Here is a 13,684-nt window from a genome sequence, read left to right on the forward strand (position 1 = left end):
CTGCAGGATGTTTACCAGAAAGTCTGCTCAGAAATAAGTCTGGGATCATCCGTCGCTGTCGAGCCATCAGGGTCTTAGGAAGGAGAGAAGTTGTTTGTGTTGCATAAGTCACTGTTAAATCCCAGCAGCCGTGCGAGGAGACAATCCTCCAGGAATCCATCTGCCTGTCCTGGAGAGGATGTTTGACATCCGTCTGATCGAGCTGAAAGTTTCATAAAAACAAGAAGAGCTCAGGACGGTTCTCCAGAGACATGGACTTCATTCTCCTGAGCATGGAGTAACATGAGCGGTGGCCCTGCATGCCGGGAAAATCGCACAGCCCTACCAACACGTCGTGTTTTAGCCCATTTTGACCAAGCGGCATTGGCCATGTCCGTCATTCAACCAATGAAATGTAAACGATCTTTTCTAAAGCTCCTCTCAAGATAAAAATCAGGAAAATCTGCGCAAAAACAAAAAAATAAAGTTGAAAAAAAAATCTGTTTAAAATGAGAAAAAAATTATGATTTAAAATAATTAAGGAAAGGGAGACAAAATTAATTGGAAAGATGGAAATCAATGGATCCCAGGACAGGCGAAATAAAAGAACAAGGAGAGGGTGGTGAAGGTCCCACCAAACCTGAACAGGTGAGTTTAAAGGAGACCACTGATCTCAGGCTCAGGGGGAGAGAGGTCCAGAGTCTGGGGGCCACAGCAGCAGATGACCTTTGACCTTTAGCCTGGTGCTGCACAACCAGTAGGCTTTGGTCACTGGACCTCAGGGACCTGCTGGGGGTGTAGGGACTGAGAAGATCACCAATGTATGATGGTGCGTGTCTGTGTAAGACCCTAAAGACCAGAACCAGGATCTTGAAATGAACCCTGAAGTGGACTGGCAGCAGTCTCGTGGGCATCTCATGGGGCTTAAAGGAGATGTACAGTTGGATGTCATCTGCATAAAGATGGTAGATTCCTTTGAAGGAGCTCAGGATGTGCTGCAGAGGAAGCAGAAGAAAAAGAGCAGAGGCCCCAGCACAGAACCTTGTGGGACACCATGGGTGAGGGAGGTGGCGGAGGACCGAAACGGCCACAAAAAAGGAACACTCCGAAAGATAAGAGAACCACTCCAGAGCAGTTCCTGAAAGGCCTACCCAGTCTCTGAGCCTCTCCAGTAGCAGGTGATGGTCAACAGTGTCAAAGGCTGCAGTCAGGTCCAACAGGACCAGAACAGAAAAGTCCCCTGCATCACTGTGGGTCAGGCCTTTAGAGACCCTAAGAAGGCTGTTTCAGTAGAATGAGCTCTACGAAGACCTGACTGGAAGCTATCATAGATGTTATGTTCATCAAGAGCAGCTGTGAGTTGTTTAGCCACAACCTTTTCCAAGATCTTGGAGATGAACGGAAGTTTAGAGATGGGTCTGAATAAGCTGCTATAGAGAGAGGGGTCAAGACTCGGTTTTTTAAGAAGCGGGTGGATTACAGCACTCTTAATGTAAGCAGGGACCTGACCAGAAACCAGAGAAGCATTAATTATAGAAAGCATGCTGGGACTGATGGACTGAAAAGCACTTTTAAACAAAGATGAGGGTAAGATGTGGAGGGGGCATGCAGAGGTCTTCATAGAGTTAACTAGTCTGGTTAGCTCAGGCAAAGAAAAAGGAGCAAAGCTATCTAGGATGATGGGCCTGGTTGGAGTCAGGAGAGGCAGCGATAAGGCTGAAGGAGAGATGCTAGATCTAACCTTATTGACTTTGTCCACAAAGAAAGACAGAAACTTCTCACCGTCTGCAACAGAGTGGATGGAGGCTGTAGGAGAGGCAGGAGAGACAAAGCTGCTGATGGTGTTAAACAGCACCTTGGGGTTCCCTTTGCTCTGGGACACCAGTTTAGGCAACCCTCGCATCTCTGACTGCAGAGTGTCAGAAGGTCCTTTAGATGAAGCAGATGGACGTGGAGACGGGTTTTCTTCCACAAGCGCTCAACTTTTCTGCATTGGTGCTTCAGGCTGAATGCTGTCGTTAAACCAGGAAGTAGGGTTCACTGCAGGAGCTGATCTGGTTCTGACAGGACAGATGTTGTCCAGGATGGAAGAATAAAGATCTAGAATAAAAGAAGCAAAGACTTCTTGGATGATCTCTTAATGTAATCACAGCTGTCCAAATAATTCCACGATTAACACCCTAACAGGAACACAGAGGGCACAGTGCAAGCTCAGAGTCAAAATGGCCAAACATTAACGGGAGTCCGGTGCTAAGAACTTCCCTAGAGCTAGCCGCAAGTGCTAGCTTTGACGGCTCGTTACCTGTCAATAAAATCAAATTATTCATAATTTCAAGCATTTAATTACATGTAAACAGAAGAGTAGATAATAGTTCAGCCCGCTCAGTTGTCATGACTAAACTAGATTTATTAAAGCCAGAGTGGTTCGTGAACCAGGCAGTAAACATGCTGTTAAGTTGGTGTTTTGAAACCAGCCCCTAATGGATGAGGGTGGAACTTCCGGGTTGAGGTTCCCCAATTGGTTCCACACCTTTAAGCAGAATGACTTCAGGTGTTACACAAGCACTCAGGTTCATCTAGAGTCTGAGCTGGAATTAAAATAAACAAATCTAAAAACATTGAATAAGATAAAAACGTTCATATCATTTAAATGCTGTTAGAAGCAAAATGAAGTAAAAATGAAATGCTTTAGTAATCACACATTTTCATAATCTGAAGACCGGGGGGAGGGGTGACGTCACCAGGAGCACGTGGGGAGAAGGGGGTTTCATCCAAAGGTGCGGAGCACGCGGCATTCCGCGCGTGACATTCAGGTGAGAGCAGCTCGAGACTCAAACCGGACCAGTGCGGTGTTCGTTGTGTTGACATGTGGGCGCGAGGTGTGCTGTGCGCGGCGCTGCTGTGCGCGTTGAGTCCCGCGCGCGCGACGGAAGCCGTGAGGGACGACAGAGAAGTTCAGGACTCTCGCTACAACTCCAACAGACTGGTGAGTCCGAGCCGCCAGCAGCTTCTGGTCCCGTTTCACCATTAAAACATTTAGAAGATTAAAAGTTTTTCTACTTGTGCTGTTTTTATAAAACGTTTCTAAAACAATTGTTTAGATGTTCCTAGATGACATCTGAATCACCTGCAGATAGAACTGATGTTGCCTTCAGCTCTGTAGAGTTAAGACTCATGAAGCACAGCAATCCTCCTCATGGCTCTATGTCTCCAGCTCGGAGCGCTGCATGAAGTTCTGGAGCGGCTGCAGACCAAGAGGACCAACCCTTGGGAGAAGAAGTTCGGCCAGGTCCCCTCTGTGAGTGACACCCAACAGCTGCATTACTGCGTCCAGCTGCCCGCTGACGGGTTTGCATGTTTTCTGTGTCCAGTGCGATCTCGGGGAGCACTGCGCCATCAGGAAAGGCTCTCGCATTGGGAAGATGTGCGACTGTCCCCAAGGAGCTTTCTGCAACTTCTTCCTGCTGAAGTGCTTATGAGCCAGCGGCTCAGAGCAGACCACCTAGAGCCCCTGTGTCCGTATCTGATTAAAAGTGTTTTGCTCCAACTGGTCTCTTGTTGCTTTAAGCCAGCCGCACTAAAACGACTGGCCTGAAGATCAAACTCAGGTTTTCCTGCTGCAGTCTGAAGAAATTAAACGTAGAGAAATAAACAAGGAATCAAACCCACTCCAGGGCTAAATGATCAGACTATAGGGTTTTATTGTCCTTTGATGCCCACAAGCCTACGGTTCATTAAATAAAAAACAAGTTAAAGCCCGTTTGTGGAACAGAAACGCAGAAAGCAGAAGCTTTTTGTCCCAAACGGGTTTTATTAGAAGATAAGACGTTCAGACTCCTCGGGGCTGCTTGAAGTTCATGCCGACGGTGGGCTGGGTGACCTGCAGGTTGGACAGACTGCCGAAGTCCTGCAGAACAAGAGACAAAGACAGGCTGGTCTGAGATCTGTGCTGCAGCTCGACAGGTGAGACCTGTTCAGGGAAAATCTGTCTGAGAGGATCAGGGTCTGAGAGGAACTGGCAGTCCTCCAAACACGGGAATTCTCTCAGATTTATCTTCCTGTATTAATAATGACCTCAGCCACGAGCACGCTGAGACCACCTTTCGATACAGGGTGTGTGTGTAGGGGTTTTCCAGGCTCAAACTGAGGCAGAGGTGGTGGTATCCTGACCATGCGCCAGCCCATGCACTCTGTGCATTCAACTGCCTCACTTCTTTAAAGGCCAAATATTCTAAAAGGCTCAATAATATGCATTAGATTGGTGTTTAGTTCCCTTTTTCCATCTGATATTTATACATGTCAGTAACATTTTAGGTTTGTATTAATAACCTCATCTTAGACAAAACAACACAAATATATCCAGTAACATATACTGCATTTCATTAACATGCATTTGTATTGGAAATGGTAATAACATTTAATTTCTGCTGCTAATAATGTAATGGTGGCATGTCTATTATGTACAGGTTGGCAATAATCAAGTTTAAATTATGTTCAAAAATAGTGTTTGTGAGTTAGATACTACAACGGCTTGCCGTATTTCCTGCAAATGTGACTCGTATCTGGAGCGGTTCTGATCCATAGCGCTGCAGGATGCAGAATCAACAGGATGGTGGGGACTTTTCATCAGCTTGTAGAGTTTAGTCTTTCTTAGTTTTACATCATCATATTTTTTTCTGTGCGCCACTTGATCATGAGACTGCTGCCTGTTAGCTTTAGCATTAGCCAATCTGCGTGACTTTGGACCGGTTCCGCCTTTGTACCTTTGCTGGTTCCTTTATTTTCCTCCACTGGATCCAGATTTCCACGCTGTGCGCCAGTAAAAAGCATTTTTCTTACACGTAACTTACTTTTGTTCAATAAAGTTCAGGGGAAAAGAGTAATTCAAAGACATTGCACCAGTGCTACGTTTAAAAATACAGTTTTTTTCGTCGCACTGTACAGCCCTGCTCTGATATGGAAGGGCCTGGGGGAAAATCAGGATGTCAATAGCACCAACCATAGATATGTAACTAGTGAGAAAAGCAACTTTTGATCTTTTTCTGCAGCGGTTTTAGTGCTTTTCGGTGTACGGCTGCTGATACAGTCTTCCTTCTGAAACTCTGCATCATCTCAGAGCTAACCAGCTTTTCAAGCATGGAGCAACATGGTTACCATGACAACAGATGCTATAAACTGATGAGCCAATTGAAATGTTTCTGTACTTCCAGAGTTATAATCTGATAATTTAGCATATCTGGATTGGGGCTGCCAGGATCCAACACCCCATAGGCAGCCTCCAGCTCCTAATCCTAATCCCAACGAGTGTAATCTGGATGCTTCCGTGACACCAAAGGCAAGCCCGTTTTTTTTTTTTTTTTTACATTTATTCTAAAGAAGGTTGCTGACAGATGTTTTGGATTATTTAGGTTAAATAAAGTTTAATGTAGGGCTGCACAATATTAGGAAAACCTGCAATATTCGATAACAGTGATCAATATTGCGATGACGATATTACTTGCGATAAAAAAAATGTACTAGAAAATAAAATAATCAAAAACAAATAAATAAAAAAACTTATAAAAATGAGAAAAGCAAAACATGTGAAAAGGAAAGGGAAAAAGAAAATAAACAAGAAAAAGCAATCAGTGGATCCCGGGAAAAGCAGAATCAGCAGAAAGAGCAGAACTTAGCTAACTCAGGTGTTTGCTAACCATCAAAATTAAGGGCCGTCTGCCTTGGGGATGGGACTCTAACCTATGAGAACCCACCCAATTGGCCAAATGGGTGAAGAGCTCCATTTGATTTGTTAAAAAAAATGTAATACTTTCGTGTGAATTACAGAATGCATTATGTGTAGCAAACATTTGAGCTGACCATTCATTACGATATTTATCTGTTCTTTGCGATATGCATATTGAGCATGCTGATATCGCGATAACGATATATTGTGCAACCCTAGTTTAATGTAACTAACTTATCAGCAGATGTGAAAACTCACCAGCAGCTTCAGCATCTCCTTGGTGTCAGGATCAACCTCGATCAGCTCCTGGTCCAGAGCAGACACCTGCACAGGTGAAGAACAGCCAGAGTTTTACTCCAAAACCCATCAGTCTCCTGCCCTGAGCTGGCAGTAATCCAAGTTAATCCAGCTGCAAGCGTTGCTAACATTCCAGAAAGTGTGCTACGGTAACAGGCTCAATCCCAACACTCGCCCTGCGGTCTTCAGCTAAGTGCACTTGGAGAAAGTGCGCTGTAAGGCTTCGAGTGCGCGACACACAAGTGTGCCAGTAATTGCTGGTGTGAGTGTGTCAGCGTGAGTTTTGGGATTGGGCCCGTCTGTCTGAGAGCGTCAGGGTTCAAGAGGAACAGGAAGTCCTTTAAACACGGGAAAGCTCTCATGTTGCTGTTCCTGTACTATCAATGACCTGGAGACAAACACACCATGATCACTTTCGATACAGGACACGCTAACGAATGTGAAGACGTAGCTCAGGACAACTGAGCTACGGCAGATCCCAGATCAGAGGACGTGCTGATGATTACCTAAACAGCTGTTGATGCTGACCTAACCCTTTCATTTTAAAACAAACTGGTTTTTAGAAAAGCAGAAAAAACATTAAAAAGAGAGCAGAGTTCACCAGCTCCAGTTCTCCATCAGAAACAACACACCTGATTTAAATCAGGGCTCTGCAGAACACAGCTCGAGGAGGAGGTGATTAAATCATTAGAGACAGGTGTGCTGCAGCAGGAACATCACTGACAACCACACAGGTTAAGAGGTATTCACTGACCTCAGGGACATAGTTGTCCCTCCTCTCCCTCTCCTCCTCCTGCAGCTTGATGGAGATTCCTCTGACCGGACCCCTCTGGATCCTCTTCATCAGATGTGTCACATATCTGCAGGAGATAAAACCCTTGAGTCTGACCACAAAGAGAGCCTAGGCCACGCCCATCTACTTCTGGGCCATGGGTCTCCTACTGCCTAATGTCTGTAGCCCTTTTTAGAAGACACACGTGCCGACCAATCAGCACAATACTGCCGCCACGGCGTGTCTCAAGAACGTGCCGTGGCGGCATGGCGATGCGGAAATGTTGCGGCATTCCTGCTGCCAAGCCTGGTAGTAATATTACCGCTACACCGGACGTGTGGCTGCACATGATCTTGCAAAGATCTTTTGTAAAAAGGACACGACTGCACCACTTTACCGCCAGTCTGACCACTTCTTAACAACCCAAGGATACCCGATGCCGGCTTGGCGGCATTGTTCTCTAAACGAGGCTTATGAGCGGACAAAAGCTGCTTCCTGATCCCGTTTGATCCGTGCCATAGATTTCACATGTTGCTCATGAATTTTAAAGACACAGTTTTGATGCCAGTCTGCAGGTTTCGTTGCCACAAGCGCGAGAATCACTTTAGAGAACTGCTGCGGTGCAAGAAAAATAAACCATCAACAAAACTAGAATTATGAAATAAACAATGAAATTATGATAATAAAGCAGCTATTTTATACAAGTCAGTGTAGGTTCTGGTCAGAGCGAGTCAGTTCAGGTGCAGACAACACAGGGTCATGTGACTGGATCAAAGCAGCTGGAGTGGGCAGGTCTACGATTGTCATTCATGAGTCCAACAGCAGAGGGGAAGAGGTTCTGGTCCGGATGGATCCGAGTCTCCTGCCAGATGGGAGCGAGTCATAAAGACTGTGTCTAGGGTGAGACGGGTCAGCTGTGAACCGACCTGCATCCTGGAGCAGGGTTCCCCCAGAAAACGAGTAAAGCCTGTCGGACTGGACCATCAGAGCGGGGGGGGGGGGGCTTGGTGTATGAATTCTGAGTTCAGTTGCTCGTCCGTGACAGCGGGGGGTGGGAATGGTGCGTGCACACGATCCGCAGCTGTTTCTCACCAGTATCAGCTGATGGAGGGCCCTACTTTTGTTTCACTGCGTGCGCCTTTCGTGTCAGCGGACACGGTAGGGTCGGGGAGGGTGGGGCATGACGCTTAGCCTGGCGGACCGCCAGGCTTATAAAGCGCTGGGGGAACCCTGCTGGAGGTGTACAGGTCCTGTACGGAGGAGAGTTAGCAGCCAATGACCTTCTCAGCAGAGTGTACAACATGCTGCAGCCTCTTCTGGTCCCTCATGGTAGCTCCAGCGTACCACACGGTGATGGAAGAGGTGAGGATGACTGCGGTGTAGAACTGCCTCATCCACTGTGCTGATAGGCTGAATTTCTTCAGCTGCATCAGGAAGTTCATCCTCTGCTGGGCTTTTATGATGGAGGTGATGGTGGGCTCCCACTGGAGGTCCTGGGTGATGGTGGTGCCCAGGAAGAGACATTAGTCAGCCATTGTGATGGGGGTGTCAGATAGGGTTATGTGGTTAGCACCAGGTTGTTGTGGCTGCACCAGGACACCAGCCACTCCTCCTCCTTCTGTAGGCAGACTCGTCCCCATCAGAGACGAGTCCGATGACAGCGGTGTCGTCTGTAAACGTGATAAACTTGACAGACTCGTGGTTGGAGGTGCAGCTGTTGGTGTACAGGGAGAAGATCAGAGGGGAGAGAACACATCCCTGAGGAGACTCGATGCTGATGGTCCACAGGTCCGAGACATTCTTCCCCAGTCTGACCTGTCTGTCAGGATGTCAGTGACCCACCTGCAGATTGCCTCCACACGAGAAGCCTCTAGTGAGGAGTTATAAATGCCCATAAACACAGGGCCAGCTCTTCAGAACAGTGCTTTAGAGTGGCAGAAGACACCATCAGGGCCCGGGGCTTTTTGAACTCATCTAAACTGTCAGAGGTGACCTTCATTACCTCCCAGTCTGTGGTCTCCAAGCAGGTGTGAAGCTCATCTAGCCTCGTTGCTCTACGGTTTGGTTGACTTCACAAAAGGCTTGGAGAGTTTTAGCCTTTGTTTGTACGCTGGGATCAGACGGATGGTCACGTGGTCAGAAAGTCCGAGCGCAGGGCGAGGTACTGTGTGATAGGCTTCGGTTACCGTGCTGTAATGGTGGTCCAGAGCTTTCTCCTCTCGGGTTGGGCATTTAATATACTGTTTATATTTGGGAAGCTCCTGGCTCAGACTGGCTTTGTTAAAATCTCCCAGAAGCCTGAGGGAGTCCGAGTACGTCCGCTCCACCCACAATATCTGTTCCACGAGCCGAGCCTCGTGCACGTCAGCGTCGGGCGGGACGTAAACAACGGCTAGAATGAATGAAGCAAACTCCTGCGGCGAGTGAATCGGACAACAGCTTATAAAGATATTCCAGAGAGGGAGAGAAAAGCTGCAACATCTGTGCAACAACCATTAAAGCCTGGCACACACGAGAGCTATCTGCTGAGCAAATGGCCTCGAATGACCATTAGCTCTGCAGATAGCTCGCTGCGTGCACCTGATTTTCAGTTTCCTGCCTCATGAGATGCTGAGGTGAATATCTAACCAGCTTGACATTTTCAGCCTTACGGGGGGTAAAAGCTCCTCGTGTGTGCACTACGTGAGCTGCTGGCTGAGCGGAGGTATTCTAGTGGCCAATCAAAGCGCGTTCAGCCCGACTCAGCCTGGCCAGGTACCCCAACGGACTAAAATTCGGGAGAAAGTAGAGGGAAAATACTGAACCATGCCCCTGGGAACAGCGGTCGGACTGAGCCACACCAAGTAGTGGTCCTTGTTTCAGCCTCCGGGAGCCCACCAGAGCGCCCTCGCACCGACAATGGCGCGTGTCTCCATATCCAAGCAGATGGATACGTGTAAATCAGGCTTCAACACCGCTCTCTATTGGGCCATTCCCATCTGTACCGGGTCGGCCCGGGCCGGGTAGCCCCAGTCGGCCCCAGCCTGGCCCGGTTGATTCCACACATCCTTGCCTTAAGCCCATGTGGGCTGATTCTACCCACCAATCAGAGGCTTGCTCTAATGGAAGGTGTGAATTTGCTGTCAGCAGTGGGTGTGTTGGCCCTGGTCGGCCTGAAGCAGACCCCCTCGAGAAGAGGGCTGAGAATGAGCCTTGGTTGGCCCGGAAAAATTCCAGGCCACCCAGATATGTAAACAACCTACGCTACCCGGCCCGGGCCGACCCGGTACAGATGGGAATGGCCCATATGAGCCCCACCTGCCCACAAGGGAACTGGGCTGGAACCGGCAGAAACCAGGTAGACCCCCAGTCATCACTTCATCTCTGTTGAATATTCCTGTAATTCCTTGTTGCCGTCCTCCATGATGGACCCATGTGATCAGTGACATAGGTGCAAAGGGTCAATTGTGTCTGAGCATGTGGGGGAGGGCAGAAACCCGTGGGTAAGATGACCTGGTTTTAGATAGACACACACACACACACTTACCCGGCGATCTTGTTGCGGAGCTTTTTGCTGGGGATGATGGCAATCTCCTCGCACACCCTCTTGTTGGTGTGGAAGTCGTTTCCGAGCCGAGTGTAGTACTTCTCGATGATGACTCTGGCGGCCTTTTTCACCGTCTTGGTCCTGACTCGTCCCTGAAGATAAAAAGAGTCATCTGTTACTCACAGCTGAAGGCGTCCCACATGTTACCAGATAAAACTTGTGTTCTGGTTCTGATCTGAACCATTTAAGTGCAGATCTCTAATTCTATCACAGCCCATCCCTTTTCCCTGTTAAACCAGATGCTTTCAGAACCAGAACCCGGTCTGATCCAAGATATGGACTCAGGGGGTCCAGCCCACGGTTGGAAGTGAAACTGAGCCAACAGGAAAGAATCTTTAAGCGTCACAAAGATGAGATCTTTTGGTTTTTGATTAAAGAGCAAGTCACCCCCAAATAAACTTTTTTTTTGCTGATAAACTAAATAAACGAGTTTCTAATCGTGCTGCAGACACGTGTCGTCAATAATTTGGCACTTCAGTGCATCTTAGTTAAAATTTAAATATTCTGCCTAAAACTGGCAGTTGTGCCGTTGTCAGGTAAAAACTCTGCACTGTATTCTAATTTAAATCTGGCACCGCTATTGGCTAAGAGGTATGCTATGATGTCATCTGGTACATTATGATGTCACAATGCTGTCCTGAGCCTGTGTGTGTGTGTGTGTGTATTTGTTAGCAGCTCCGCCCTCTCGGTCTGCCAGGCAACAGCATGCGTTGCATTTTTCAAACATGAAGTGGGAGTGGAGTTAGACTCTGGTAGGGGTTGACTTGCTCTTTAAACTCATGGATGTTATTGCATCTCAGGGCTCTTAGGATCACTGAAACCAGGTGTGGCTAATAAAGCACAAACTACTCAAGAAAGATGTTCCACGTTATTAAACAGACCACAGTTAGCAACCAATGTGGGATGTCTGCTGCTGGAGAGAGAAAACATGATATTTAGCAGAAACTTAAGAGTGATTATCGCACTATTCAGAGATTTGTGACAGATTCACAGCACAGATGGATTTGTACAGATAAAGGCACACTGAGGAAATATTTCTGCCAGATCCGTAAGAGAGCAGCTGCTAAAATGAAATTACATAGCAGCAAACAGATCTTTGAAGCAGCTGGTGCCTATTTAGGGCCGGAATCACGGGAGGACCTTTCAGGGTCCCTGAAGGTGTATAGATGACCTCTGCCAAGTATGCGGAGCTTCTGACTGACCACCTTCTTTCCTGGTGCAGAAGGAAGAACTGTGCGTAACAAAATTACTTTCATGCACAAATATGCAACATCTCATGCTGCAAGGAATACCTCTGCATCAGTGGTTGCTACGGGGATAAGAAGTCATGGTGTGGCCTCCATCCTCTCTGACCTCAATCCTATTGAGAACCTTTGGAGCACCCCCAAGCCACAGGCCTATGAGGATGGGAGACGTTTACACCCAAACAGCAGCACTGAAAGGGATTCGGACTTCTTGCAATCAAATTAAAACAGAAACGGTCCAAAACCTCAAGTTCAGAAGATGCAGGACTTGTAAGCTGCTACCAAACAAGGGTCTGTATGTTAACACGAGCTGTTAAAAAGCTTTTGACTTCCGTAAATATGCTGCAGACACAACAAATGACTAATTCTAGTTCGTTACAACCTATGAAGTGTTCTGAACCTTACTGTGTGGGAATATTTGGAACAGCACATGGTACAGTTTTTATTCTTTAAACTAGACTTTAGGTTAGTTCATTAAAGTCTTACTGACAGCAGCAGCTCAACAGGCAGCGCTGTCCAGTAATCGGAAGGTTGCAGGTTCGATCCCGGCTTCTGACAGTTCTGCTGTTGTGTCCTTGGGCAGGACACCTAACCCTGCCTGCTGGTGGTGCTCAGCGCCCTCACCATTGTCCGTGCGCCCCAGGAAAGTTAGTTCAGGTGTTCGTGCAGAGGGCTTCACACCTGACAGCTCTACCTGCAGCAGGGCACTGCAACAGCTCACGAGCTCTCATCCGCCCTTCGGCTGCTCCGCTCGGAGACTGAACCGGATACCACCGGGCTCGGGCTAACGGAGAGCTACCGGTAACCTATTACACGGTAATTGTCACAGAAGCAGGAGCCCTCTCCTTCACCTTTACGGATCAAAACCTGAGCCGACACCGGGGTTCGTCATGCCCAACGGTGGTCCAGTTAAATTACAAATAACGGAGTCGGCTTGAGTCATCCAACAGTAATATAACCACCTCCGAACGGACGGAACGCTTCGGTATCCGTTAACGTCCGTATCGGTGGTTTATAACGGCTGAAACATTCGGATTGTTTTAGATAAAAAGGAATGAGAAGAAATCATCACCCACCATGTTGGATCGGCCTGGAAGAAGAGACCGAAAGGACTTCCGGTAAAAGTTTAAACGCTCCGGCGGAAGTAGTATGCCTGTTTGGCTACAGCGCCCCCTGTCGGCCCCAGGCTGAAACTTCACAGCTCAACCACGCTGAACGACTTCTGAGGTTTTACTCCCCTTGTTTGTATTTTAGTAAACAAATTATGGAATAATTGTTTTATGTCATTAACATAATTTAGTTTTAGTGTGTATTCATCCCTTTGTGATTTATGAAACATTTCTTTAAAAATATTTAGTCACTTCTCGTTTCAGGTCCTGTTTTCCTTCACATGGAACTCTTAAAAGTTCTAATTCTTCCTCTCCTTTATCAGCCTGCATGCCAACCACCCAACAGCTGACTGATCAGATCTGCAGGATGGAGCCTCTTCACTGAGCCTTTGGCTCGTTGTCTTCCTGAAACGGATTCAGACTATTTGCTGTCACTATGTTTAATCTGAAAACTGCCTTCATCATCATGCCTACCTTTTGATGGAATGAAAAAATTCACTATATCCTGTAGAGGTTGTACTCTCTGTGTACCAGCACCACGCCTCAGACACAAGTACTTTGTCAGTACAATCTTGTAAGATGAAATATAATCATAATCAATCTTGCCTGAGTGCAGGTAGTATGAATCAACACACCTGTCACCATTCACGCCGGTGTGTCCGCTGCATGCTCCTCACAGGCAGCTCTGCACTCCAGGGGAACTTCCGCCGGTTTAATGTTGACAGTGTGGAGGTGGATTCAGAGAAAGCCAGCAGCCCAACCGTCGGGTAAAAACATGTCTACTAAACCAGGACCGCGTTAGATCAGAACTACGACTGCTCAGACTTTTGAGGCTGAGGAAGTTGGACGTTTGAATCTTTATTCTTCAAAAGGTAGGTCGACTGCACCTTTAAATAACTGAGTACGGATCAAAGAATCTGTTTATTAAAAAGGAACATTCTGAGTTTTTACAGCAAAAATCTGAAGTGATTTATA

General features: G+C 47.2%; 2 protein-coding genes and 2 non-coding genes across 4 annotated transcripts; 1 reads left to right on the forward strand and 3 right to left on the reverse strand.

Moving 5' to 3' along the window:
• The first annotated feature begins 2,745 nt into the window (after positions 1-2,745).
• cart2 (cocaine- and amphetamine-regulated transcript 2) lies at positions 2,746-3,526 on the forward strand. The gene is made up of 3 exons (XM_015965106.3): positions 2,746-2,965; positions 3,194-3,277; positions 3,351-3,526. The coding sequence occupies exons 1-3, from the start codon at positions 2,846-2,848 to the stop codon at positions 3,456-3,458; spliced, it is 312 nt and encodes a 103-aa protein (XP_015820592.1). The 5' UTR covers positions 2,746-2,845; the 3' UTR covers positions 3,459-3,526.
• Positions 3,527-3,656: 130 nt separating this feature from the next.
• On the reverse strand, positions 3,657-12,760 carry zgc:114188 (40S ribosomal protein S17-like). Its single transcript, XM_015965105.3, has 5 exons — positions 12,677-12,760; positions 10,297-10,448; positions 6,753-6,858; positions 5,960-6,025; positions 3,657-3,886 (listed from the first exon to the last, which is right to left on the reverse strand). Exons 1-5 carry the CDS (start codon positions 12,677-12,679, stop codon positions 3,809-3,811), a joined length of 405 nt encoding a protein of 134 aa, XP_015820591.2. The 5' UTR covers positions 12,680-12,760; the 3' UTR covers positions 3,657-3,808.
• LOC129153697 (small nucleolar RNA SNORA71) lies at positions 3,966-4,093 on the reverse strand. The gene has a single exon (XR_008559672.2). It is a non-coding gene; the product is annotated as a small nucleolar RNA SNORA71 (small nucleolar RNA).
• Positions 6,299-6,424, reverse strand: LOC129153696 (small nucleolar RNA SNORA71). The gene has a single exon (XR_008559671.1). It is a non-coding gene; the product is annotated as a small nucleolar RNA SNORA71 (small nucleolar RNA).
• Positions 12,761-13,684: the final 924 nt, after the last annotated feature.

The sequence above is a fragment of the Nothobranchius furzeri genome, chromosome 4 (assembly GCF_043380555.1).
Source record: "Nothobranchius furzeri strain GRZ-AD chromosome 4, NfurGRZ-RIMD1, whole genome shotgun sequence".
Lineage (NCBI taxonomy): Eukaryota > Metazoa > Chordata > Actinopteri > Cyprinodontiformes > Nothobranchiidae > Nothobranchius > Nothobranchius furzeri.

Bases quoted from the DNA above. Each gene is read 5' to 3' on its own strand.
- cart2 (XM_015965106.3), top strand. From the start codon at position 2,846: ATGTGGGCGCGAGGTGTGCTGTGCGCGGCGCTGCTGTGCGCGTTGAGT. The intron at 2,966-3,193 runs GTGAGTCCGAGC...CTATGTCTCCAG, and splicing joins GCTACAACTCCAACAGACTG to CTCGGAGCGCTGCATGAAGT. The intron at 3,278-3,350 runs GTGAGTGACACC...TTCTGTGTCCAG, and splicing joins AGTTCGGCCAGGTCCCCTCT to TGCGATCTCGGGGAGCACTG.
- zgc:114188 (XM_015965105.3), bottom strand. The intron at 6,859-10,296 runs GTAAGTGTGTGT...TATCTCCTGCAG, and splicing joins CTCCGCAACAAGATCGCCGG to ATATGTGACACATCTGATGA. The intron at 6,026-6,752 runs GTCAGTGAATAC...TCACCTGTGCAG, and splicing joins GGGACAACTATGTCCCTGAG to GTGTCTGCTCTGGACCAGGA.